The 27054-nt window shown below is 46.5% G+C and overlaps 1 protein-coding gene across 11 annotated transcripts in view; it reads right to left on the minus strand.

Annotated features, from left to right (window-relative positions):
• MAST2 (microtubule associated serine/threonine kinase 2) overlaps nucleotides 1-27054 on the minus strand; it is a 156902-nt gene that overhangs the window by 85740 nt on the left and 44108 nt on the right. For 2 of the 11 annotated variants that reach the window (XM_074221550.1, XM_074221547.1), the window contains exon 1: nucleotides 8913-9223. The exons of 7 other annotated variants lie outside the window; for them this stretch is intronic. In XM_074221550.1, coding sequence (XP_074077651.1) covers nucleotides 8913-8954 — 42 coding nt within the window. In that variant the 5' untranslated portion in view covers nucleotides 8955-9223. 2 more of the 11 variants (XM_074221546.1, XM_074221549.1) reach the window with 2 other exon arrangements.

Raw genomic sequence — 27054 nt, forward strand, 5'->3', positions numbered from 1 at the left:
GAATGATGCAGAGGTCTACAAGATTATCCTCAAAGTGAGCCAATGCTAGTCTGGCAGGCCTCAGAAAACTGGAGTACAGAATGTGCAGTCGAACTGGATGGTCTAGCTGGGCCCATCCAGTGCCTACTGTGCACTGGGCATGGTGCTGGAGATGGAGAGAGACAGACAGAGTCAAGATGAGTAGGCCCTGTTCTTCAAAGGGTTACCTGTGGGGTCACCTAAAATCATTGGAGGGCCCTTCCCCTGCCCTAGCAGAATCCTATACCACAGAGAATTTCTTTTTTGAATATTCCAAATAGTCCTAGCAAAGCTTTGCCAAAGAAGGTCACATCAAACTTAAACAGAGGAGATGAAAAACAGAAACTGTTTTCAAGTATTTTGGAACTGATATTTAAAATCTCCTGTTTCTATTACAAAACAAAAACAGCCAAATGATAAATGGAAAAAACCGTTTAAAGGATACACCCACTACAAGTATCAATGGCTTGAAAATGAACACCAAGCACTTATTTATTCGGCTGTCCTAGATGCAGCCCCCAAGGTGGGTGAGGGGGCTCATCCTTGGACACCATGTACAGGATGCCTCAAGCTTTGGAACAGTTTCTTCAAGAGTTTCCCTCCATTATGTTTCTAGGTGGTCTGGTTTTTTTCCCTAATGATTTAGGAGACCCAAGAACCAAGCTCCAGTCCTCCCAAAGGAGCAAAAGCTCTTCCCCATAGACAGGTACTTCATTCTTTGTCTCTCCACCCTAAAACCTCCTTTCCAGAACAAAAGAAACCAGCCTGGAGAACAATCCTGCCCCAGGAAGGATGACTTCACTGTGGGCCCACCAAAGATGCTTCTAGTCTTTTCCAAGTCCTTCCCAAAAACAGTTTTTCTACCTTAACAAGAGTCCTCTACACAAAGTTTATTAGCAGCTTTTAACTATTAGGCTTAGGGAATTCTTGTGCTGTTGCTGGGCAAGAGTGGGCAAGAAAAGTTCCCACCATTTTCTTCCTTTTAAGGACTCTGGTCCCTCCAGCTGCACTATTTCCAAGACCCCATCACGGCTGGGTCCCAAGGTGACAGCTGTGGCAATAAGCCAATACCCTCCCTTCTAGAATCAAGGCTCCTTTCCCTTCCTGGGAACAAGATAGCCTCAGATGCCTCAGGCCCTTTCTTTAAACACATCAAGTGGCCAGGATCTGTCACCAACTGCTACAGGAAACCTCAGTCCCCAGGTCGGACCAAGCATGCCTTGGTTGGGCCCCATGTCCTCAAGACTGGAGCTTGGGAAAGGGTCAGGAAAAGGAACAATTCAACCCTTTTTGACATTTGCAAAGCACTCCAGGCCCCCATCTCATAGGAACTTCACAAGGGTTGGGACAGTTGAGGTAGAGACAGTGATCCTAAAAGAAGGAAGCTGAACTTGAGTCTTCTCTAAATCTATGACCCACCCAAGGCCACAAAGTCTACCTGCCCATATTGCCTCCTTCTGCTGTGCTGTAATGCAATTAAAATATTCACAAAATGTTTAAAAAGATAGAAATAATCTGATTAGATTAAATTTAGTAGAGAGAAACAGAAAAGTCCTACAATTCTGACAGAGTTTAAAATCTCTGTTTTGCCAGTACTGGCAGAAGAGTTCATGCAAGACACCTGAAGGTCTTAGTGGTCACCAGACCCAAAAAGCCAGACAAACTTGGAGCAGGGAGGACTCTGCCCACCATTCATAAGGGATGGAACACTGCATCTGTCTGAAGGTCACAGCCCAGGAAAGAGCATGGCCATACCCCAAGAAGGCCTGGGAATTATGACATCATAGGACCAATTATCTGAAGGATTCAGGAAGGGTTGAAAATGGAGTGATGGAGAAGATGAATATTAACCTGTTCAGTTGGGTCACAGTGGGTGAGACTAATCACAGCAAATGCAAATAAATTCAGAAAAATTCTTAATGTTTTGCCCTGAAAGGGAGCAGCATGATTTGGGTGAGGGGAGGTTGTGGTGTTCAGGTATGGAGACAGGATAAGTCATCTCCAGAGGGCAGAATCGGACAAGCTGAAGGACAGAATGACCAGAGATCAAGTCCAGGTACAGATTGGACTAGTTCTGGGCTAGTCCATGTCAAACAGTTGCCAGAACATGGCTTGGTCAAGTGGCTACATCAACCAAGTCCCAGTTCTCTTTCTAAAGAGTCCTTCCCCTCCTTCCTGGTGCCTATTCCCAATCACCAGGCTGCCAATTCAAGGGAGAAAGGAGGAGACTAAGTGGCAACTTGGATAAAGGCCAGCATATCCCTGAGGCCTCCCCCTGGAATCCATGACCAAGGAAGAAAACGAACTTTTCTTAGGGCTCCAAAATCACAGTCCTTATTAAGACCCTAGGCTGACCTTACAAAGTGGCTTCTCCCAAATGAGGCTTTTCCTAACATCCTGCTAGGGATGAAGGAGAGAGATGGAGGCTCACCTGCCTAAAGCTATTTGGAAAGAAGCATCACTGTTGTTATTGACGAACTGAAAATCTGCAGGATGAGAAAAAGCCCAGTTCCCAAAGTGGCTGGATTCCTTAAAATGATATTTCTCTTTCTCTCCTCTCATAACTCTAGGGTTAGTACTGAGGGGCTCAGGAAGAATATCTACTGGCAAAACAAACAAGTCCCTACCTGGTATGCTTCCCCATGATTATCAATTGATGTCGATTAGTTATCTAGACTTAACATGTTTTAGGAAAAAAAGTATTTAAGGTGGTAGAACAAGAACAATTAATACAATCTCATTCCTCCCCAAAGTCAGAGCCCACTCTCTCTCACATGTACACATAAAGCCCAGAAGAAAATGGCTTCAGGCTTGTAGACCACCTATGGAAAAGGGGTAACTCATAGCTCCAGGAAGTCCTCCAGTTAATTGGAGAGCTCCCCTGAGGTCTGGTGTAGTCTTTTTTGTTGGGCTTCTTGCAAAATTTTTAATCATGCTATCTCACCCATTCTGTCCTTGGTTCCCAATGCAGACATTGCCATCAGCTGATCTCGAGTCCCTGCTAGGATGTCAATGAGAATAGAGAAAGTCTAAAATACTTATCCTCTGAGTTTCCATGGTCTTCTTTTGTCTAAGGGGGGTCAAGAAAACCCAGACCATAGAAACACCAGGGTGAGCTCAGCTGCCAACACCAACCAGATCTTAGAAAGGGACCAGACCCTGGCAGGCACTGAGACTTGGTTCCTTCTGTCCATCTGGCGAGAAAGGCTCAGGTTCAACTGGAAGGAGGGGACAAAGAGAAGGAAATTGGGAAAATCAGAATTGGATGAAGGATGGGACATAAAAGCAGTGTTTCTCCACTTCTGACCTCTAACCAGTATTCAGAATGACTGGCAGGAAAGGAAGCCACAAGGCTATACTGAGGAGTCCACAGCCTCAGCATCCACCAGGGAAGAAGTGATTATGTTCTGGGCTTCCCACAAGGACAGGCAGACCTAAGCTGCTTACTGAATGCTTATGGATTTGGCTTGTTCATCTGACCCAACAACCAACAAACCATTACCGAGTTTGTCATATGTAGAACATAGAGCCAGCAGCTGGGACTGTGCCAACAAGCTTCCCTGAACACTCAAAGGGACTTTCTGGGCTAAGTCCTTCCATTTGGTTCATAGAGCCTGGCTCTGCTCCTTCATTTATCCACTCCTCAAATAGCTATCAAGTTAGCCCCAAAGCTTCAGGTCCCTGTGACCTGAACATAATATCATGGATGCCTACAGTGCTCATCTAACCAGGGAAACTGCAGAGCCGGGGAGTCAGCCTCCTCCCCCCTCAAAACCACCCTCAAATCTAGTCCAATGATACAACCAGAACAATGTTCCCATCCCAGCACAGCTTCCATCCAGAGTCAACATGAAGACAAAAGGGCAAGTCCTCCCCATCACCAACAAGTGCATCTCCAATGAGTATCACCAAGACAGTAGAGGTTGCCAGATCCAAGGCCAATCAATGCCCCAGGACTCTATTTGGGCAACTAATATCCAATACAACTTTCTAACTTCTCTTTATAGGTAATAAATGAAGTTTCTCATGGAAATCCATTACTCTGTCCTTACTCAAAAGCTATCACAGGATGTAGGCACCCTTGAGTTCTCGAAGGTCCACCATACCCTCTGTATTCATTGAGCATGGCCATCACTCAAATGCAGACTCTCTTTGCCCTCCTAAATGTTCCTGCTTCAGACTTCTCTCTACCCTGTTACTCATAAAAGTGCCCAGTCTCCCTAAGGCATAGATCTGATGTTTAACAGCCTTCCACCTGGCACTCAAGACCCTCTATAATCCACAAAGATTTCCTGAGTGTCTGTTCCTAAGTTCTGAGCCTGATCCAGTGCTAAGAATCACCAGTGTCCTCCAGTCTCCCTCTACTGAAGAGTTCACAATTCCCCTTCACACAAAAGTCAAACTAAATGATTAGCTTGCCCAGAGTTCTAAATCCCATCATCTTCTACCTCCACACCTTTGGTCAAGTCATTTCCCAAACCTGGAATACAATCCATCCTTGCCTCTGTCACTTCATGAAGGCCTTCTTGGGTCACCCAGTCTATACTCTTCCCTACTTTCCCATCATTTTGCATTTGTTTTATCTGAATGTGCCCTAAGTCCCTACCATCACCACCAAGAAAGGGGAAGCTGAGAAGTTCAAGGGGGCAGTGACTCACTGCACTGCAAAGGACAGAAGGGGCTCTTATCTTCCAGAATCTTGAATGCCAAGCTAAGAGCCCTGAGCAAGGGGAAGTCATGGGTGTTTCTGGTGCTGGCCAGGACCTTGATCAAAACAGTGACTCATAAAGATTCATCTGGGTGAGGGGAGGAAGGAGACTCAGGAGACAAGTTGGTTGAGTATTGCAAAAGGAAGTGAGAGGTGATAAAGACCTGGGCAAGAAGGAACAAGACTTGCCTGAATATTGCAGATGGACTGAGAAGGTAAAAGTGGCCTATAGCCCTCCTTCTAGCTCATCAGATGAGCCACTGTCACAACTTTCCCTGCAACTCCTAAGGGCAAAGTCTCCACTCCTGCGCTGGACAACATTTCCAACAACACACAGGTTCTACTATCATCCTCCTTCCATTTGTGATGAACCAATGAGGTCCCAGGAGTCTAGGCCTGACCCAGGGTCTCCCAGGAAGCAGCAGCAGGAGCAGCAGCTACGGTCCTTTCTAAGGCACTGTTCCCCTGGACATCAGCATCACACAAACAATCCAAGCCCTTCTCTGCGGCCTCAAGCCCCAACACACACACACACACACACACACACACACACACTGATGGTATGTGCACCCCCACATGGGTCTGTCTTCTAGATGGACTGACAATAGGTCATCACAATCATAGGCTTGGCCAACATCTAGTTCCCTCTCTTTACTCTTGATTTTCTGGCAACTTTTATGCTGGCTCAGAGAAATCTTTTGAAACTCCAATCCTTTGCCATTATTTCTGCTCTAGGCAAACTCTGAATAAGTGACTCCTCAGAAATCCTCCAGTTCAAATATCCTCTTGCCCAGAGCCACATCTACCCACATCTCCCCACAAGCACAAGCTAGCACAGCACCTGTTTGGGGATCTGTGGGCAGGAGGAATTCACCACATCCAGAGGTGCCTACTCCACTTCAGAACAGCACTTATTGTTGGTTAGGAGAACCTGCAGGTTCCCACAGAAACCTCTGTAGGTTCCCTGTGACTGGAAGGTCACAACTGTTCCTACAAAAACACATCCAGGAGCCCAGATGGAAGCCTCTGCCAGCCAGGGCCAGTAACCTGAATCACACCTGTGTGGACAGAGCCCCCAAGCACAAGTCTGGCAATGTCCCTCACCACCCCGCCCCGGTCCCTACGGGAAGACTCCAGAATAAAACATCTCTGAATCAAAAGGAAAAGGTTTGGAAAAAAGCCCTTTCTCCCCTACTTCCCACAAGCCCCAACAGGATTTCCCATGGGACCTAGGTGGTGGCTGTTCCCATGACAACAGTGGGGCACCACAGCTGACAGCACAAACAACCCTTAGTCTAACAGCCAGGAGAGTGACAGCACCCCAAAGGAGGCTGGCAGTGGAAGCCTCAAGGTGGCCTCCAACACAGGGTTGAGGTCAACAGCCACTGTCTGGGGGGGAGTGAGAGAAAAAGAGGGTAGCAGTGGTGGCGGGAGCAGGGGGCCCACACCCAGGGGAGGCATAGGGAGAGCAGGCTCTGCAGAAAAGTAGATAAGAAGGGACAGATATAACAGCCTTCCTGTCTGGCTGGCTGAAGGAGCATGGAGACCACTAAGGAAAAAACCAGAAAGCTGGTAGGAAGCCTTGGACTGGCCCCAAGGGCCTGCTAAAGAATGAGACTGACCTGGTAAAGTGGACCCCCTCATTCAGCATAATTTCCTTACAAGGTCAAGAAGCTTGAAGTAACCTGATGGAAAAGGAGAAGCCTGGGGATCCAGAAGCCAGATGAATGTCCCAGGTAGTCCCCAGGGCAGAGTCTCAGAAAGGACTTGATCCCCATCACTCAGCCTTGGGTGACACAGTCCAGAGAGAAGACAAGATCCTGCCAGTAATGAGTGGCCCTGCCTGGCTCTGTCCAGGGTACTAGTCATAGTTAGAGGGGTGGTCTGAATTTCCTGGATAATAGGAAAGCTCTGTTTGTTTATGGAGTTGGAAATTTATATGTCCACATCCTGTCCTTGAGCCATGCACTGTGGGAAACAGTCTTCCTCTTGAATAACTGAAGATGTCTCATTTCTTCAGGATCCCAGAGGAGGAGATGAGAGAGTGAAAGGTACAGGAGCCTGGATTGAAATTGGTCCAACCTCAGTTCCTCAAAAGGTCCTTTTTGACCTATGCAATGATCTGGACTTGTCATCTTTCCATATGCTTTTTACTTCTCTTTGCCTTTTTAGTCAGACACTGGTTAAAACTCAGCATAAAGTAATGAGAATTTCACCTGAGTCTTTCCTATTTATAAACGGTAGGGCTACTCTAAAAGGAAGACTATCACTGAAGGAGCCCAAGGGTCCCAGGCTAACCAGATGAGACCCATTTCCTAGAAGACTTAGAAAAGCCTGAGGCAAGAATCAGATCCATGAAGGACCAGAGTTCCTGCTTAGCAGGACCTAGGCCACAGGAATAGAAAATGGATGAAAAAGGGGCTACCCCCAGGCTGAGGGGTACAAAACAAAAACAGTCTGAAACAAATCAAAGATGAGTAGGGAAAGGGTATGAGCATGAAGTTGTTTCTACTGAGACCAAGTCACTGCCCCCTGAAAAAAGAATCATTCTTAGTGCTGGGACTAGAAGAACATGTGAAAGCACCCTTCAGATTTAGAGGGGCCAAGGGTGGCAGCAGGAAGGCTTCCTGCCCCTCAGGTCTTGAACTGGATAGCCATTACATCAGTGCTTCCAGCTAGACTGGGGGTGGGGGGTAGCATTGCTACCACAGCTATGTGTGAAGCAAAAGAAAAAAGCTGTTCATTGTGCCTGAAAAAGGGAGCTCAGAGAGACACTAGGGAAAAAAAAGGTGCAGGGCTCTTGGAAGTTCATGAATTCAGAACATCTACAGCACCCAAGGAGACAGAGTTTGGCGACAGTGCTGCCAACAGGCACCTTGGGAGCAGAGCCCACTGAAGCACCCTTCTGGGGGGGGGGGGTTCCAAGATTTTCAACACTGGAGAAATCCAGGATGATCACACAAGAACCCTGAGCATGCCAAAGGAAGAGCTGTTCAAGGAGTGGAGACACTAAGCCCAGAGAGAACACTCAGGGAGGACAGGATCCCTACCTTTACACACCTATAGGAATGTCATGGGGAAAGGGAATTAGCCTTGTTCCACTGGACTGCAGAGGGCAGAATTAAGGCCAAAGAGATCAACTGAGGTTCAATATAAAGAACCTACTGACAACAAGAGTGAACTATTTACTGCTTGGGAAAGAATGAGCTCCCTCATTCCTGGGGGAGCTATATATTCCTATAAATTCATATAACTACAGAATAGGTAAAACTGAAAAAAAGGGCATTGTGACTCAAAAGTCTACGTTCTCAATCCTTGAAACCTGTGTCGATACGACAAGAAAAGGGCCCATGAGGAATGTGCTCTAGGAGGAGTGTTTACACTGCCCCAAATAGGATTCCAGAGGCTGCTAGTAGGCAAAGCCCAGGGCTATATGTGCCTGGAAGGAGTAGACTTGTTCCTAAAACAACTGTGGCAAATCTTAGGCTCAGATTGTGTATGGTGTCAGTAGAATGTTAGCTCCCTGAGGGTAAGGTGCTTACTGTTTTTGTATCCAGGACCTAGCCTGTAATAAGTAAATAAACATTTGCTGGGAGAACAGAACAGATGGTAAGGAAATACAAACCTGAAGACTTTCTGACAATTGTGCAGATTTGAGATATTACTTAACTGCTCTCTAGTAGGTCTTAGGAGATGGGGTAGTCTAAGGAGAAGGTAGCCTCTGCTCTCTTGGTGATACCAAAGTCAGAGGATGAGAAGAAGTTTGCCCAGCCAGGGGCCTTCAGGCTCAGCCAAAGGCTTGTCCTCCACAGGTCACATTCATATTTAGAACTCAATGCCTCAGAAACAATGGTCTGCAAAATAACATTCACAAACATCTGACCTCCACAAAAGAATATGGGGAAGGAAAGACAAAAGGAAGGTCTGGGAAAGAATGCCTCACAGATCAGAAGGAAAGGCAAAGAAAAAGCAGTTGATCACACTGAAATGTCCCAGCAGTAGAAGCAGGTTCAGAAGTGGGCAAGGGTAAGCTGCTAGGTCTTGGGTCTGCTTAGTTCAATAGTGTGTAATCCCCTCCTTAAAGAAAGCTGCAAGTTTTAAGCCACCAGAACAAAAGAAATGTTGGCTCACCACCTGTACCTTCCCATCTCCCCTAAGTTTCCCAGAACACCTCTCTTCTACTCACCTGTAACCCTCTCCTCCGAAGAATACTGGAGTCATCCATCATGCAAATTTGGGCCACCTCTAGCCTCCCAAGGCCACTCCTCACTGCTGTCTGTCCAGTCCTCAGCTCAAAGTCAAATCCCTCCCCTTATGAACATGGCTCAGTCACATCCCAAGGGCTGGCAGACCTGGCCAAACTTTTCTCTTCTGAGTATTTTCTCCCTATCTCAATGATACGGCCAATATCAGGAGGAGGGGCCCCAAACCAATTAGACAGTGATGGGCCAGAGTCCCTTCCTGGAGCCACAAAGCAGCCCAGACTCTCCCACCCACTTCTCACCTCCAAAGCAAGACTCGTTCCCCCTGTCACAGAAGCCCACCTTCCCAAAGCCAGAGTTCGGCCCTGGTCACATCCATCCACAGGGAGAAAAGGATGGTCATACTTGAATCCTCTGGACAGGCAGGGTCCTCCCATTCAATCTAATAGCTTGCTCTTTTGTCTTCCTAGTCCAGGTCTGCTCTCATCTCGGTCATCTCCAGAGGCTGTCGGTCCGAGCCCAGCAAACAAACCCCAGGTCCCTGAGGTCACGTGGAGGGGGAGCTCTGGGCATGCCACAATTCATTCAGCCACTTTTGTCACCCCTGGCAGGGAAGCTCTTTCCCTTCCGATGGCCCAAAAAATTGCGGCGCTGAGGCTTTCTGAGGCTTCCATGGCTCCTAGTTTTCTTTGGTCATCGGCTGCTAATCTCCAGTCTAAGACTTGAGACAGGATGGGTTCCCTTCAAGACCGGTACCCGAGTGGACAAATTAAATTCCAAAGTGAGGGGGGATTCTCGGGGGAGAATTCCAAGCCTGCTGCTGGGAAGAAGCCTCCGGGTTGGCGGTCATCACTGAGGTCTCAGCGGCGGAGCGCAAGGGCAGCCGGCCAGGCTGAGGCTGCTCTCCTGGAGACTCAGCAGCTAGCCAAGGAGCAGCTTCCACTCCCTCATCATTGTTCTTCAGAACACGAGCCATCCACCAAGCCACGCCCCCAACCCAGCCCCACCCACCCTCCGGAGGGAGACAAGCCCAGCTCCCAGGGTCTGGGCCCCCCCAGCCTCTCCTCACCCCCTCCTCCCTCCTCTTCCCTCGTCCTCAGGTCCAGAGGTCCAGGGGAGGGGGCTTTCCCCAAGCTCCCACAGGCTCAGCCCCACATTTCTGCCAATCTAGAGCGTGGGCACAGCCCGGGCCAGCTTTCATTGGGAGGCCTGAGGATGCCACCTCGACCGGCGCTGCTGCCGCCTCCTCCTCCTCCTCCTCCTCTCCCAGGCCTGCTCCTGCAGCCTGCTCCCTTCCATCTGCCTGGGTCTTTGTGAACCTCCCCAGGCTGCTGCCAGCTGCTGGAGCAGACAGGCCATTTGCAGACTGGGTGCCTGCCCTGTAGGGAGGGGCAGAGCTCTTAAAGTCGCAGACCCTCAGCTCTCTGCCAGCCTGCCCGTCTGGGCCCTCAGGGTTCCTCTGGCTGACACTAGAGGGGCAGGCCATGGCAGGGTGGAGAAAGCCCTGGATTGAACACAGTTGTTGGCTTGACTGGAAGAGACTTCAAGGCCCCTTGCTCTCTCTGCTCCCCAATCCTCTCCTCTGGTAAATGCGGATAAGGGAGCAAAGGACTTGATCCCCAGGATTATCAATCCAATCTGAGCCTTGAGGCCTCCACGGGAGCCCCACCCCAAATCTTGGGGCACCTCTATTTCTGTCTCAAAGCCCAGGATTCTGCTGAAGAAGAGGTCAGGGATGGAGAACAAAGCAAAGTTGGGGGGACTCAACCCTAAAGGAGGGTTGCACAACCTCAGGGCAAACCTGCCAATACTGGAAACTCCCCAGACAGAACAAGCAGCTGCTCAGGAACAGCTCTGGGTTCTCCTCTTGCTAGAGGGTCACATTCAACATTCCTGCTCCAAGCACCTTCCTTGGGGTAGGGGGACAGACAAAATCAGCAAGGCAGAGTCAAGAGGGTGGAGACGGAAGCAGGACAGTCAGCTCCCCATCAAAAAACCTCCAATCACATCTAAAACACTATATTGACACAAATCCTAATGTGGAAACTCAAAACCAAATCAGAGCCGGACAGATTTCCAGCCCAGGTTAAGTATGAGGTGATAGGTCTACGGGCACTTGGGGGTTAAGGAGGAGGTGGTGCTCCAGGGAAAGAGGAGGTCCCAGCCCTCGACTGAGGCACTGGTAAAGGAACTGAATGGCAAGGCCCAGATTCAGGGCAGACCCAGGGTGGTCTTTATACCTTTGCTCCAGGGTAAGGTTCTGGACTGTGCACCAGGTGGATGGAGGCAGAGCAGCCTCTCAGTTCTAGATTCTGGCCCAGGCTGAAACCTCCTGCAGAAGAATAATCAGAGTAAGACTCCCAGGCCCAAGGGGATACTGCAGTTCAGAACCAAGCTTCCCATGGGGCTGACAAGGAGCCCAGTAGCAATCTGTCCAGTGATTGGACTCTCTTGGGAGCACTGAAACTTGTCAAGGCCCCAGTCCGAGTTGTCTCTGAAATCATGGCATAACAACACTCAACACCCCAAGAGTAGCAGCAAAATAAGTCTAGATCTTCCCTCCAGAAGTGAGCACAGCTCAGAATCAACATTAAGTTTGAAGTCAGAAGTAGGCTGGAAGAATGAACAAATAAAAAAATCTTCCCATAAAAATCTATCATGGTGACAGGAACACCAAGTTACACACCCAGGAGAGAATGAATCCAAAACATCTACCCCCAAAACCCCAAAGTAAATCACAACTTGGACACAACCGCAACTAGAGTTTCTCCGAGAAGTCTGGGATTGTTCTTCAGTTTACTTTAAATAAATGAAAAAAGTGCTATAGAAAACAGAAATGAGAGCTATGGGATATAGGACTAAGGAGTCAGAAACTTGCAAAAGAGATAGAAAATACTGTCTAAGCAGTAAATTCCCTAAAAATCAGAATAGATAAATTAAAGCCAATGACTATGAAAGACAAATACTAAAATCAAAAGACTAAAACTGAGTAAGTTATCTAGAAGCAAACACAACAGAAAAAAGGAGAAAAACTTCCTACTTAAAAGTCATGACCAAAAAGGAAGACCATTTTTTAAAACTTTTTTTTTGCTTTTAAATTCAATTTATTTTATTTTCCATTCTGACTTCTCTCCCCCACCTATTTCCAAGACAAGAAAAGCAAAACTCATTATAAACATATGTGATAACAACAACAAAAACTCCCACATTAGTCATTCCCAAAAGAAACAAGAAAAAGAAAATACGCTGCAATCTATATTCTGAGTCCATCAGCTCTCATCTAGAAGTTTCATCACGAGCTAGCCAAATTTCAAGAAATCTTAAAATATCCAGAGTTTGAACAAAGACCAAGGACTATTACCTTTAATTTTTAAAAAAAAGTTGTCTTATTATGTAATTTTGCTATATCTCATACTATATGTTTTTCTTCCTTAATGATATGATTTCTCTCTCATCACATTCAACTTAGAGCAATGCATACTATGGGAATGATGTAAAAACTGGCAAACTGCCTTCTGTGGGGGGAGTGGGGAGGAGGGAAGCAAGACTCAGGGGAAAATTGTAAAACTCACAATAAATAAAACCTTTCTAAATTTTTTTTTAAAAAAAAGAAAATATCCTAGTTTTCATAGAAGCAGAGAGTAATATGTGAAAAGAATCTATTGGTCACCCCCCCCAAAAGAAATCCCAAAGTAAAAACTTCCAGAAAACACAAAAAGACAAAAATCTAGAGCTTTCAGGTCAAAATATTCTTAAGTAGCCAAGAAAGAAAAAAAATTCAAGGGCTGAAGAGCCATAGCAAGGATTCATACACAATTTAGCAGCCACTACCATAAAGTAGTAGAGAGCTGGGAATATAGTATTCCAGAAGGGAAAGAATAAATGGTTACAATCAAGATTAATTTACTTAATGAAACAGTATAATCTTCCAGGGGAAAAATGAAATGGAGGACTTTCAAGAATACCTGATTAAAAAGATCAGAGCTACAGAAAAATGACAAAATACTCACTACTCTAGGGCTAGGTGGGCAGCAGACAGATTGGCTGGGTCTGGAATTGGGAAGACCTGAGTTCAAATCTAGCCTCATGCAGCACCTAGCTGGGTGAACCTATACAAGTCAATGCACCTCTCTTTGCCTTAGTTTCCCCAGTTATATATAAAATGGGGATAATGGCATGCCTCCCTGCCAAGGTTGTTGTGAGACTCAACTAAGATAACATCTGTAAAGCACCCAGCATACAGTAGTTGTATACATGTTGATTATTCTCTTTCCATTCCTTTCCCCACCATACTCTGCTGCTTCATTGTGTCTCTCACCCAATATGCCCCCCTGATCCATCCTCTTCTCCCATGGCCTTGACCTAGTTCAGTTCCTCATTACTTCTCCTCTGTCCCACTCAAAACCAAGAGAGAACAAGATGAAATAGAATAAACAAATACAAAATCAGCATAGACTGCTTCTATTCAGATATGAGATGATCCTCTCATCCCCATCACCATCAGGATCAGAAAAGGAGTCCTTGGAAGGCTTCTGTCACGTCTGAAGGATTCCAAAAGATGAATGGAAAGATCAGAGGAATATACTCACAGGGCAAGGGAAAGGAAGGTGAGGGGAAACCATCTCACATAAACAAAGGGTTCAAGTAGAAATGCTTACAAACAAGGAGCGAATGGCCCGTGAATGTCATTCTTATTTTATCTGAACTAGACCATAGTAAAAAACACATCTTTCACACAAACACACATACAACTTTCACACACACACACACACACACACACACAGAATAGTACAGAAATACATTCCCATTCACTGGGGAAACAGAGAAAGGGAGAAGGAGGGCAGATTAAGGCGGGGAGGGAGGGTTAGTCCTAAGTAAAAGTAAGGAAATACAAAAATATAACAACTCTTTTTGAAGTATCAAAGAATGGGAAACTGAAGGATGCTCATGAATTGGGGAAGAACTGAACAAGTTATAGCCTATAAATGTGATGAAATTCTATTGCAATGTAAGAAACGAAGGAGATGGTTTCAGAGAAACCTGAGAAATCTTGCATAAACTAATTCAGAGTGAAGTGAGCAGAACCAGAACAACTTACAATAATATAAAGATAGACAACTTTGAAAAAAAATTAGGGACTTTGATCTGTATAATAGTCAACTACCATTCCAAAGGACTGATAATGAACATTATCATCCAACTTGTAATAGAGAAATGAAGGACACAGAATGAAAAAATAACATATAGATTCAAATTTGTAGTTTCCAGACAGAAGCAAGCCAAGAATTTATTTTGACTATACATTTTGTAATGGGATTTTTTCTTTCATTCTTTAAATGTGGAAGAGGGGGTGGGGTGGAGAGGATACAAAGCAGATTTTTGGTAATTTTAAAAAATAGTTAATTTTACAAAAAAGACAAAATCAATAAATATTAAGTAACTATCATGTCCCAGACAGCTGGCAAACTAAATGTCCCCCAGTCCAGACTTGATCACTCTCCTTTTGCTCTGCTCCAAAGTCTTCAGATGCTCCAAGACCCTTTCTCAATAAAACACACCAAGTTCCTCAGTCAGGCCTCCAAAGCCTCTGTTCAATCTTCCTGTCCCCCACACCAGCCCCCATGTCTGGCAGGATCTCCCGTCTCCTTTCCCACCATCTATCAGAATTCTTGCCTGGCTCCAAGGCCCAACTCATGCATCCCCTACTCCAAGAAGCCCTCAGGGGTCTCAGGTCTTCTATTTTCCTTAATGTAAACTTCTGTGCACGTGCTGTGTACGATCAAGTCCCATGAAAGGATGGAAACACCTTGAGAGCAAGGCCTGTCATTGCTTTGTTAACCCCTATCAACAGGACGGAATCAAGAGGCTGGATAGGAGTCTGGGATCTGGGAAAAGAGGACAGAAAAGGTCAGTTCCAGGCTCCATCTTAGCAGGCCAGGAGGTACCTCTAAGATCAAAGCCAGCTTCTTCCACCCCTACTCCCCCAGAGTCTCAGAAGATCAGCCTTCAGGTCCAGGGCCACTGTCTGCACTTCACTGAAGGCTACCACAGTAAACTAGGACTGGACAGAAAGGCCTCTGAAAGGGGAAAGAATGCCCCTCTGCAGGAGCTCCCAGGAGCCTGAAGACACTGTCCCTTATCATGTCACCACTTCTTTTCCCATGTCAAACTGGAAAAAAACAGCCCCATGTGTCCCCAGAGCTCCCTGAACAACCAATCCATAAGCTGTTTTCCAAAGGCCCTGGGGAAAAGAGCTCTGGGAACAGAGTAAGAAAGACTTGGGTTCAAATCCCAACTGAGACAATCATGCAGGGCCTCAAGAGAGTCACTTCACGAGTAGGAGCCTCAGCTATCTCACTTGTCCAATGGCAATCACTGCTCTGGGATGCAAAGTACACTCCCAAGTCAAAGATATGAGTTCATGGCCTCACTGTCCAATACTTCCTGGGATGGACGAGCAGGACCACCCTCCATATGCCTGACTGGGCTCCCCAGAAATCATGAGGGGCAGCAGGCAGGGACCCTCCCCTCCAAGCTACCCTGATGGGACCTTTCCCCTCCTGGGGTCCCACACCACTCAGAGTGCATGCAGACTGGTGTCACTCAAGAGTCTTGACTCAGGATAGCTAGGTGGCGCAGTGGATAAAGGGGCCCTGGAGTCAGGAGTACCTGGGTTCAAATCCGGGCTCAGACACTTAATAATTACCTAGCTGTGTGGCCTTGGGCAAGTCATTTAACCCCATTTGCCTTGCAAAATCCTAAAAAAAAAAAGTCTTAACTCACTAATAAAGTCTAGTTCTGATCCAAAGAAAAATAGCTTTGACTGATTCATCTGATAGGTGGTGAAGCCTAGTGGGCAGAGTCAGCCTAAGAATCTAAAAGCCCAGAGTTCAAGTCCTGCTTCAGATACCCTCCTGCCATAGGAAGAGTATGTATGAGAATGACCCCAGCCCCCTTTGGTGGTAGGCAGTACAATAATAGACCCATTCTTCCAAAGAAGAGATGAGCTTCCTAGAGGAGCAGTGACAAGTGGAGGCTGGAGTCAGGAGCCACAGGAGGGCAGGTCACCACAAGAGTGGCCAGGGAGGATGCCAGGGACTAGGCAATAAACGCACTCCAGTATGCACCAAAGCCAGGAGGAGACACAACCAGCAGAGGAAAAAGACTAAAAATTCTCAGTCACCAAACCTTGCCTAAAGGCAGAGAGCAAAACCCTAGCCCGGATGACTTCTCAAAGCAAGGCCAGGATGGGGGCAGGGGGGAAGGGGGGCACAGCCCAGAAGCAGTTGCAGAGGCCAAGTCGACAGCCTGGGGTTCAAGCCAGCTCTCCCTGCATCTTTTCACTTCTGAAAACCCACCAGCCCCAAGGCCTCCACCCCAACCTGCCCTCCCCAATCACAGAGCCAATTTCCTGGCTTTTCCTATTAAGTAAAAGCAGCCCCAGATGATTCCACTGCTCAAGCAGAGTGATGATGTCCACGTCCTGGAGAGACAAGCTGGTAGGCCGGCACATATTGGGTATGGCTCCAAATGTCCCTGAAAGGCCAGGGAGAGAGATCCAGGAGGAACCCTGGGAAGCCTGGGAAGCCAGGCAAGGCAGCGTGAGCTTCAGAGATGGGGCAGAAGCCTGTCACCCTCAACCTTTAATACTCTCTTCTGTAAAATGGACACACAAGTTTCACTCTTTGCTTCATAAGAAATGACCTAAGCTCTGGAGAAGAGCAGAGAACAAGCAGGGAAAAGAAGGCCAGATCCACAGAGTGGCAGCGATGCCATCAAACAAGAACCCATGTTGACCTCAATGTATCATCTAACAACTCTGCATCTTCATCCTGGGGCCCCCACATGTTCACTTCCCTCAAATCCTCCCCAAGCCTGCATCTGGCTCTGGCCTTGATCCTGACCAGACACATTTCCTTGTGACCCTTCCTTCTCTGGGCAGGGCAGTGAGTACCCCCTAAATGACCCCACAGAGAAGCAACCTGGTCCAACTACCTTCTGGATGGCCAGGGGCCTGGGCAGCTACTTTCTCCAAAGCCCTGTGGTAGACATTGAAGGGGAGGGAAAGAAAACAAAGCCCAACCCAGCCCCCAGAGTGCTGACCACCCAACGAGACACAAACAACAGTCATAAGGCACAATGTGATAGGTCTAAGGGTTCAGGAAGGGGCTGGAGCTGCCCGTAGAAGGGAGGAAACTCCAGCCAACTTTCTGGAAGAGGGGACATGAAGGGCAGCTGGGACCCCAGGCATGGCAGGCATAGGTCAGAGACAGAAACAGGGAGGAAGTAGGGAATCACCTGCAGAGAGAGGGTAGTCTCAGAGAAGGCTGGCAAAGGCAGCTAGTACCAAGCCATGGAGGGCCCTGGGAATTTACTTGATGCCTCTTGTTCTGTCCAGGTCTGTTCAAAATTGAAGGGGACCTTCACTGCAGTGAACAGGCAGCTCTGCCTTCTGTGTCTGTGACACAGATGCTCTGGCCTAAGCAAAATTAAGAATAAAGAAAAGAGAATATAGAAAAGGAAGCTACAAGCTAGTCTCAGGGGCATCACTGCCCGTCCAGGCAGGAAAGGAGGCACAGCCAAGGCCAAGGGCAAGCAGTATCTTCCATGCTCTGGAAAGTCTGCAGAGGAGCACAGCGGCCCCATGGGCTTAGAAAGCACCACAAAGGAGGAAAGAAGCAGCTCTCTTCCCTGGGAGGGAGGGAGAACTGGTCCCATTAACTCTGAAATAGGCACAGGATACCAGAAGGGACTGCACCAGGCCCTCTGGGTCAATCTAAGTATGTCCCCCATGAGCTCCCAGAGGCCCCTGAGCAAGGCCACAAAGGATGGAGGCCTCATCAATAGGAATGAACTTAATCCTGGCCCTATAGCCACCAAGCCAACCTCCTTCTGCCTCAGTCAAGATCAGAGACACTAAATAGTGTCCAGTCATAGAGTATCTCCTAAGCCAATAGATCTGGGCTTAGGATGACCCATTTGGTTCTGAGAGAGGGAAGCCCCAAGGCCACAGTCCAAAAAAAGGATCAGAAGACTAGCTAAGTCTGCTGGACTGAAGAGACTCCTCCTGGACTGGGGCAAGCCTGGGGAGACTCTGCAGAGCACACCCCTGACTGCCTCCAGCTGCCAACTCCAGCTCCCATTGGCAGAACAGATCTCAGTCTGGACAAACCAATGCCCAAGCTCCCAGTTTCCAGCACCAGGCCCAACGAGGCCAAGCAAGGCCTCGAATGAGGGCTGGAGCACCTACTCCTTTCTCATGCCTTGCCGTAAGAAAAAAGAAAAGTGCTAAGCAGGTCCTTCAGCCTCCATACCCATCCATCAGAAAACTGGCCACACCACAAAAACGCAATCTCTGCCCTCCACAAACTGGCAACCCCGTCCACAAGCCAACCCCTGCCCATCTCTGTGTTTGCTGCCTCCTAGGACTACTCCCCAGGGTTTCCAAAGGCTCTGACAGGTAGATGTCCAGCTTCTGCTTGAAGACTCCCCCCAAGAAGTGGCCAGCCCCTCCACATTTGTGGGGCCTTGTCTGCAGCAGACACGGGATCACAAACAGACAAAAGTGCTTTAAATAACTTCGGGGGGGGGGGGGTCAGCCTGGCTAAATGACCACATACCCAGGATAGGTGAGGTCAAACAAAGACCTTCAGATGGTCCTTTGCCATAGCTGCCTTCATGGTTGGAGGCTTTCCTTTTTAGCATGCTTCTATGGGTCCGGGTGACTTTCCCAGAGTTCTTCAATTCTGCCCCATGGGAGCAGATCAGAGAGAACCTAATCATCCCTTCCCCCACATGCCAGTTCTATAAATACTGGAAGGAAAATCTCATGTTAGCCTTTGGCCTTGGATTCTCACGTCAACAACCCCAGTTCCTCACATACCATGGAATCTAGATCCTCCTCTGGACCCCTTCCTGGCTTGATGGGCAGCTTGGTAGCACAGACAATTACTAGCTGAGAGAATCTAGGAAAATCAGCTCACCCTGTGGCACGCCTTGGTTTCCTGATCTTTAAAATGAACTGGAGAAGAAAATGGAAAACCTCTCCAGTATCTTTGCTAAGAAAACTCCAAAAGAGGTCTCCAAGAGTCAGATACAACTCAACAAAAATGCCCTCCTAACTGGGAGGGTCACAGACTTCAGCTCTGGTCCATTGAGCAGGGCCATGCACATCCACAGACAACAGGAGAGTGGGCCACATCTGATAAGATAACCAACAGGCTACCCTACAAGAATTCTCTGATGCTGACAATTAAGATGAGGAGAAATACTACTTTCAAGATGATGGCAGCAGGAGGGGAAAAAGACTCTTGCTCCCATTGGCTTTGGTCATTTTAAAAAATGACCCAGAAACCTGTGCTATAACAATAGTTGTGGCTCTGATGGTCTGGCTTCCATACTAAAAGCCCCCCAATGTGGCCTTTGGATGACAAACTCCCCAAGAGCAGATCCTCCCCAGAAACACAGAGCTATGGAAGACAATGTCACATCATACTGGCCTCTAATATGTTTCACTATTCCAATTTCTTCCCTGGCAAAAAAAAAGTCCCCCCAACAGGATAGTCTCTGGAAAGGGCTATGTCTACATCATCAATGCTGGTGAAATGCTTGGCATAAGGCAGCCTATGAGAGGCACATTCCAGACCACAGCCCCCATCTGGACCCATGGCCCTTGACCCGTGGCCTACTCATCAGGGAAGATCAGTCATCTTATCTGTCTCCAGCCATGGACGCTTCTGGAAAGAGGCAGAGAAGAGCAACCTTGCTGACATCCCCACCTCAGAGGAGGGCCTGGAACGTGGCAGACTGCCTCATCCCCAGGGAACAGCCAGCAAGTCCTGGTACTGGAAGAAGAAACAGAGACGGAGTTACTGGGAAGAGGGGGGACTTCCTGCCAGGCCCACCAAGAGGCATCAAAAGGATGGACATCAACAAAGCTACTGCTCCTTCAACTCTGGTCCATTTGGAGATGGTCAAGGATGTTCTGGGCTGAGGGTGATCTGACCCAAGGAAAGAAAACAGATTCACCCCCTGGCCACAGCCACTTGGTACCAATATGGTTGCCACTGTTCTGCCCTGGGACTCAGACTGAGTCACCAGGAATGTTCTCTCTCTAGTGACCCTGAACTTCAATCACCCTCAAGCTCCACCTCCCCCAGGCACAGTTCTGTGTAGGAAGCAGATAAAGGATACATGCTCCTCCTGCCCAAATAAATGTCTCTTAAATGAATTGTACAAAACCATGAATAGTCCAGATAGGGCCAAGTACATAACCCATGCAGATTCCAGGCTCATCATCCTCAAAAGGATGCATTCTGTCTAGGAACCCCTCCAAGATCAGGGGTTCTGAGATCTAGAGAGGAAGGCACTTCCCAGGCCTCCAAGTCCAAATCTGAGGCCCCAAGAGGACTCACAGTCAGGTTCAAACTTGGTGCTCTTGCCACTGCAATGCACTGACCCTTAGTCAGTGGAAGGGTAGGTAGGGAATTTTAAATCCCACACATGGATGCTACAGTCCAAACACTCTTGATAGTCTGAGGGTTCTGGCACAGAAGAAATAGCTTTGTTTGACTGGCACAGGAACAAAAAGAGGGCAATAGGGGAAGAGGATCCGGCCCACTGGGCCATTCCACAGAGGCTGGTCATAAAAGAAACAAAGGCAGTTCTAAGGAGGACCACTTGGGAGTGAGGGGCAGAGTCTCTCACCCCATCACATGGCTGGTCCTGGCAGGATTAAGTGGATGACCCAAATATGTAAACAAATAAAGGAAATGCCAAACTGATGATCTCATTGACATAACTAGCGTGGGCTGAAAGCAAAGGGCCACTTCGACATTAAAAAAAGCTAAATAAACAGTGGGCTCCTGGCTGCTAGGACCACCCCAAGACTGAACATTTGAGTCTTGGAGGGCAAATGCCAGCCCTGAGCCACAGAACAGATTCCCCCCTTGGGTGGGAGAGAGGGGAGAATTCCAGGGAGGCAGAGACTGCAAGTCCAGCCAGCCACTCTGAGCAATATGGCAGCTCTTTGCCACCATTAAAACCTCCAACTTAAAATATTCACCTTTTTCACAAGACCTGCAGTAAGAACTTTCTCAAATGCTTTGCTATAATACAGGTGTTATCCTGATGCCAACTCTTCTTACAAAGGAAAGGAGAGTCTTTCTGGAAGGACCTGTGCAGGGGGACCAGGCCAGTTCTTGGACTTGTACACAGAGTTTCCTGAAATCAAGTTGACCTTGGGGAACTAAAAACTAAGAAAAGAGAATGATAAATTTCTACATCCCCCACAGTCACACCAGTGCTGGGGGAATCCAGAATGCTGCAAGCATCACCAGTCCCAAGTTAAGGGAACTAGTCACCTGAGCCAAGATGATTTCCTTTGTTACAAGAGATGGTTCAATGGGTGTGGGACAGTCAGGAGTCATTTAATATTCAAAAAAGCCTTCAATGTAAAAATAAAAGGCATCCAAAAAAGTTATTTCTTCAAATAGGCAAAAGACTGGTAGCTAGGTGGCGTAGTGGATAAAGCACCAGCCCTGGAGTCAGGAGTACCTGGGTTCGAATCCGGTCTCAGACACTCAATAATTACCTAGCTGTGTGGCCTTGGGCAAGCCACTTAACCCCATTTGCCTTGCAAAAACCTAAAAAAAAAAAAAAAAAAAAGTTCAAATAGGCAAAAGAAGCAAAAACGAAAAAATATGGCTAGGCTTTGGGGAAAAAAAAACAAAACAAAAAAGTGATTTGGGGCTTCCAACTTGTTTTTAGGAAACTCTCTGTGTACATCCTGGGTGGGGTGGGGTGAGAAGTATTCCTTCCCTGCCCTGCTCCCATCCAGAGTGCCAGGATCACTTCTTTCCTTTTTGGGGGGGGGGGGGGCTTATTTTTTTTGAAAGACAATGGGGTTAAGTGACTTGCCCAAAGTCACACAGTCAGGGAATTATTAAGTGTCTGAGGCTGGATTTGAACTCAGGTCCTTCTGACTCCAGGGCCAATACTCTATCCACTGCACCACCTAGCTGCCCCAGGATCACATCTTGCTGCCAATCATTTAGAAAGACTAAAGATATATCCACAGGAAGGTGACCATGAATGGTGAGGAGACTGAAAATCACAGAAGCACAGAATGAAGATCAAGTCAACCAACTATGTGCCAGTACCAGAGATGCAAAGACAGTAAAATAATTCCTGGTCCCAAGAAGCTCACCCCTTCCTGGGAACAGACAACAAAGCCCCAGAGTGGCCAGTGTCACTGGAGTTGCTGGGACAGAAAAGGAGCAAGGATCTTTAGGGCTGGAAAAATCCAGCAGAGGAATCTCTATGTGATTCTGGAAGTAAGAGTAAGGGGGAAAGGTGGCTATTGTCAGGCCAGATCTTTAGGAAGAGTCCTCGAGCAACCATGACAGCAAAGACAGCAGACAGGCAGAACCACCTGGAGGAAGCACTATTTCAGAGATAGGGGGAGGACCACCTCTACCAGGGGAATGGATGCATCAGAGGAGAAAAATCGGGATCTGTGAGGGACATTTTTAAGGGATAACAAACAGAACTTGGTCACAGGTAAGAAAGTAAAAAATCAAGGAATACACAAATTTGTAGAACTGAAAAGAAAATGGTGGTGTCCTCAATAGTAATAGGGGAGTTAGGAAGAGGAGAGGGTTTGAAGAAAAAGGGAAGATAATAAATTCAGTTTTGGATATGATGAATTTAAGAAATCCTGCCCAATAGGCCAACAGAAATGTGAAACTGGAGGTCAAGAGAGAGGTCAGGGCTAGATAAACAGATCTAAGGGAAATGATGATTGAATCCATGGGAACTGATAAGATTCCCAAGGGAGATACTAGAGAAGTGAAGAAAGTAGAAAACGGAAAAGGGTAAAAGCATCACTTGCACAGAAATATTCATAGCAGTCCTGTTTGTGGTAAGAATTGGAAATTAAGTGAATGTCCTTCAGTTGGGGAATGGCTTAACAAATTGTGGTATATGTATGTTTTGGAACACTGTTGTTCTATTAGAAACCAATGGGATCCCAAACCAGAGGGATGGGAATTCAGGGAAGCCTGGAAGGATTTGCATGAAATGATGCTGGGCGAGATGAGTAGAACCAGAGGGGAGGCTAGGTGGAGTAGTGGATAAAGCACCGGCCTTGGAGTCAGGAGTACCTGGGTTCAAATCCAGTCTCAGACACTTAGTATTACATAGCTGTGTGGCCTTGGGCAAGCCACTTAACCTCATTTGCCTTGCAAAAAAAAAAAAAAACCTAGGAAAAAAGTTAATGAGTAGAACCAGAAAAACACTGTACACCCTAACAGCAACATGGGGGTGATGATCAACTTTAATGGACTTTCTCATTCCATCAGTGCAACAATCAGGTACAATTTGGGGCTGTCTGTGATGGAGAATACCCTCTGTAGTTTGAACAAAGACCAAAGACTATAATCTTCAATTGGGGGGGGGGGGATCCCATTATTTTATTATGTAATTTTGCTATTTCTTATGCTTTATTTTTCTTCCTTAAGGATATGATTTCTCTCTCATCACATTCAACTTAGATCAACATATACCATGGAAACAATGTAAGGACTAACAGACTGCCCTCTGTGGAGGGTAGGGGGAAGGAAGCAAGACTAGGGGGGAATTGTAAAATTAAAAATAAAATTTTCTTTAAAAAAAAAAGTAAAAATGGGACACAAGTAGGTATATCCTTTCCCCCACATCCCAATAAGTTAAATGGAGCAAGAACCAGAGAACAGTTCACAATCTCTACTTCCAAGTGCAAAGAGGTTGTGGAATAGAGGGAATCTGAAGAGCTGCCTAAATGAAGCCACTAGACCCTGAGGACCAGCCCACTTAGGTCTACCCAGCCACTAGTCCAACAAAAGGAACAGACTAGATTGCCTGAGGTTCACTGAGCACTGCTCAATGACAATGAAATACCTTATCTTAAAATAGCTTTTAAAAAGCACACGAACACTACTGGAGGCTGAAGCTCAGAAACACCATCTGGTCTGCAGTTCTGGACAGAGAAGCTACTCAAGGCAGACAGGGCACCTCTCTTTCCAGTGACCTAGAGACAGGCAATGGAAGACCTGGGCCACACACACTCTCCTCTCTCTCCAATTAGACACTGGGTTCTGACATCCAGAAGAAAGGCCACATAGGTCATCTGGGAAAGGAGCAGAGTCAAGATGACAGGACATACTTCCCCAGACCTCTTCCTCAATGGCCTAAAATATTCACCAAGTCAAATTCTGAGCAGAAAGCAAAGGAAAAAGGTATCACTGAGTCATTCTTCCAGTCCAGAAGAACTTAGGGATATAGAGAAGTCTGGAGATGCTGGAATGAGGGACGGCCAGGAGCCCGGAACACTAGAAGGAAGTGGCCCAGGATGGTGGCAGCAGTGACATCGGGGAGCCTGGAGACCCCCTTATACTAGCACTGGCTGTAGGATCAGGTGTCCCTTGGCACTCTGTCACCCATAAGCTGGCTCCAAGGGCAGAGAGGAGCAGCCCTAGTCACAAGCAGGGGGCTCTACTTACATAAAGACCAGGAAGACAATCAAGAGACCTCTCCCCGATAGACACTAAATTAAAAGCACCAAAAACTATGAGGATCTGAGACTAAGTTCTAAAAGCAGCAGAACATAAAAGACAAAAGCTCGGCTCAGACATCCTGGAAGCAGCAGAGCCCAACATGGACATAAAGCTCCAAATCAAGAAACAGGCTGGACAAATTAGTAGCAGCAAACAATGACAGCAGCACCCCAAACCTAACTATAAAGTGCTTCTATGGTGACAGAGAAAAAGACAAAGACAAAAAAAAAAAAAAAGATCTATAAGAAAAGCCTCTAGGAAAAATGCTGATGGGATAGAAGCCCAACAAGAATTCCTAGAAAAGCAAAAGAAAGCAATTTTTATAAAAGAACAGAAATTTATTTTAAACATCAAATAAGAAGGATAAAAGAAAGGCTGAGGAAAGAAATGAGAGCAATACAAGAAAATTATGAAAAGATAATTAACACTCAAGGAAAAAACACCTTAAAAGCCAGAATGGGTCAAATAGTAAAAGAGTTACAAAAATTCACTAAAGAAAATAACTCCTTAAAAATTAGAATTGGCGGGCGGCTAGGTGGCACCGGCCCTGGAATCAGGAGTACCTGGGTTCAAATCTGGTCTCAGACACTTAATAATTACCTAGTTGTGTGGCCTTGGGCAAGCCACTTAACCCCATCTGCCTTGCAAAAAACCTAAAAAAAAAAAAAAATTAGAATTGGTCAAGTAGAATCTAACATCTCCTTGAGACATCAAGAAACAGTGAAGTCAGAAGATTAAGAAAAATAGTACAAAATATAAAATATACCAAGGAAAATAACAGACTTTGAAAAAAAAGATAAAGAAGAAATGGATTAAAAATGACTGAACTGGGGGCAAAGCCAAGATGGTAGTGTGAAGGCAGCATTTCCTGGGAACTCCTTCCCCCCCAAACTCCAAAAGCCAAAAAAAATTATGACTCTAGCCAAAATTGAGAGGGGCAGAACCCACAGAAAGACTGAGTGATACATTTTCCCAGTCCAAGATAATTTAGAAGTTCCAAGGGAAAGGTGGTTGGACCGGGGGTTGGAAAAAAGCCATGTCCACAGCACAGCCCAGTTCAGTCCAGCCCAGAGATCACCAGCAACAGCTTGAAGGGGCCGTGAGAGAACTCTGCTACACCAGAATGAGTGTGGAGTGAGGAGCACCGGCCTACTGGCTGCAGAATCTGCAGCAAGATCTGGAGAAAGCAGCCTGCACCCCCAGAGATGGTAAGGGGTCAGGGAAGACTGCAGGGATTTCGGCTGTTTGCCTACATTCAGATCCGGGCTGCAGTTTGGGCTTCCATGCTAAGATAGTAGGATGCTCCTTATAACTCCAGGGCAGAGGGAAGGGTGGGGCTCATCTACATATCAAAGCACAGGCAAGAAAGCATAAGACCTTGGCCCCCCCAAAAAAAACCCCAAAGCCTAGGAAGTGCTGTCTTGGGCTGAGGAAATGAGTCTCATGGAAGTTCAAAACACATACTCAGATGATGAAGCTTCCATATCCAAAATCTCCAAGAAAAATAGATAATGAGGCTCAGACTATGGAAGAGCTTAAAAAGACTTTGAAAAGCAATTAAGGGAGATGAAGGAAAAATTGGTAGGAGAAATGAGAGCAATGCAGAAAAATCATGAAAACCAAATCAACAGCTTGGTGAAAGAAATACAAAAAAAATGCTTTAGAAAATAATATGTTAAAAACCAGTTTAGGCCTAATGGAAAAAGCAAAACAAAAGGCAAATGAGGAGGATGCCTTAAAAAGCAGAATTGGCCAGCTGGAAAAGGAGATAAAAAAGCTCTCTGAAAAAAATAACTCCTTCAAATGCAGAATGGAACTAAAGAAAGCTGATGACTTTGCAAGAAATCAGGAAGAAAGAAAACTCTCCCCCAAAAAAGCCAAAAATTAGAAGAAAGTGTGAAATATCTCATTGGAAAAACAACTGACCTCGAAAACAGATCCAGAAGAAATTTAAAAATTATTGGGTTATGGGGTGAGTAGGTGGCGCAGTGGATAAAGCACTGGCCCTGGAGTCAGGAGTACCTGGGTTCAAATCCGGTCTCAGACACTTCATAATTACCTAGCTGTGTGGCCTTAGGCAAGCCACTTAACCCCATTTGCCCTGTAAAAACCTAAAAAAAAAATTATTGGGTTATCTGAAAGCTATGATCAGGAAAAGAGCCTAGATTTTGGTTTTCAAGAAATACAGTAAAATTGCCCTGAGATCCTAGAAGCAGAGGGCAAAATAGAAATTGAGGAAATTCACTGATCACCTCCTGAAAGGGATCCCAAAAGAAAAACTCCCAGGAATATTGTAGTCAAATTCCAAAACTTTCAAATCAAAGAGAAAATTCTAAAAACTGCCAGAAACAAACAATTGAACTACTGAGGCTCCATAGTCAGGATTACACAGGATCTGGCTGGTAGGGATTAGAATATGATATTCCAGAAGGCAAAAGATGTTGGTTTACAACTAAGAATCAACTACTTAGCAAAACTGAACATCCTCTTTCAGGGGAAACGATGGACTACCAATGAAACAGGGAACTTTTTT

This window comes from Macrotis lagotis, chromosome 2 (genome assembly GCF_037893015.1).
Source record: "Macrotis lagotis isolate mMagLag1 chromosome 2, bilby.v1.9.chrom.fasta, whole genome shotgun sequence".
NCBI classification, from domain to species: domain Eukaryota; kingdom Metazoa; phylum Chordata; class Mammalia; order Peramelemorphia; family Peramelidae; genus Macrotis; species Macrotis lagotis.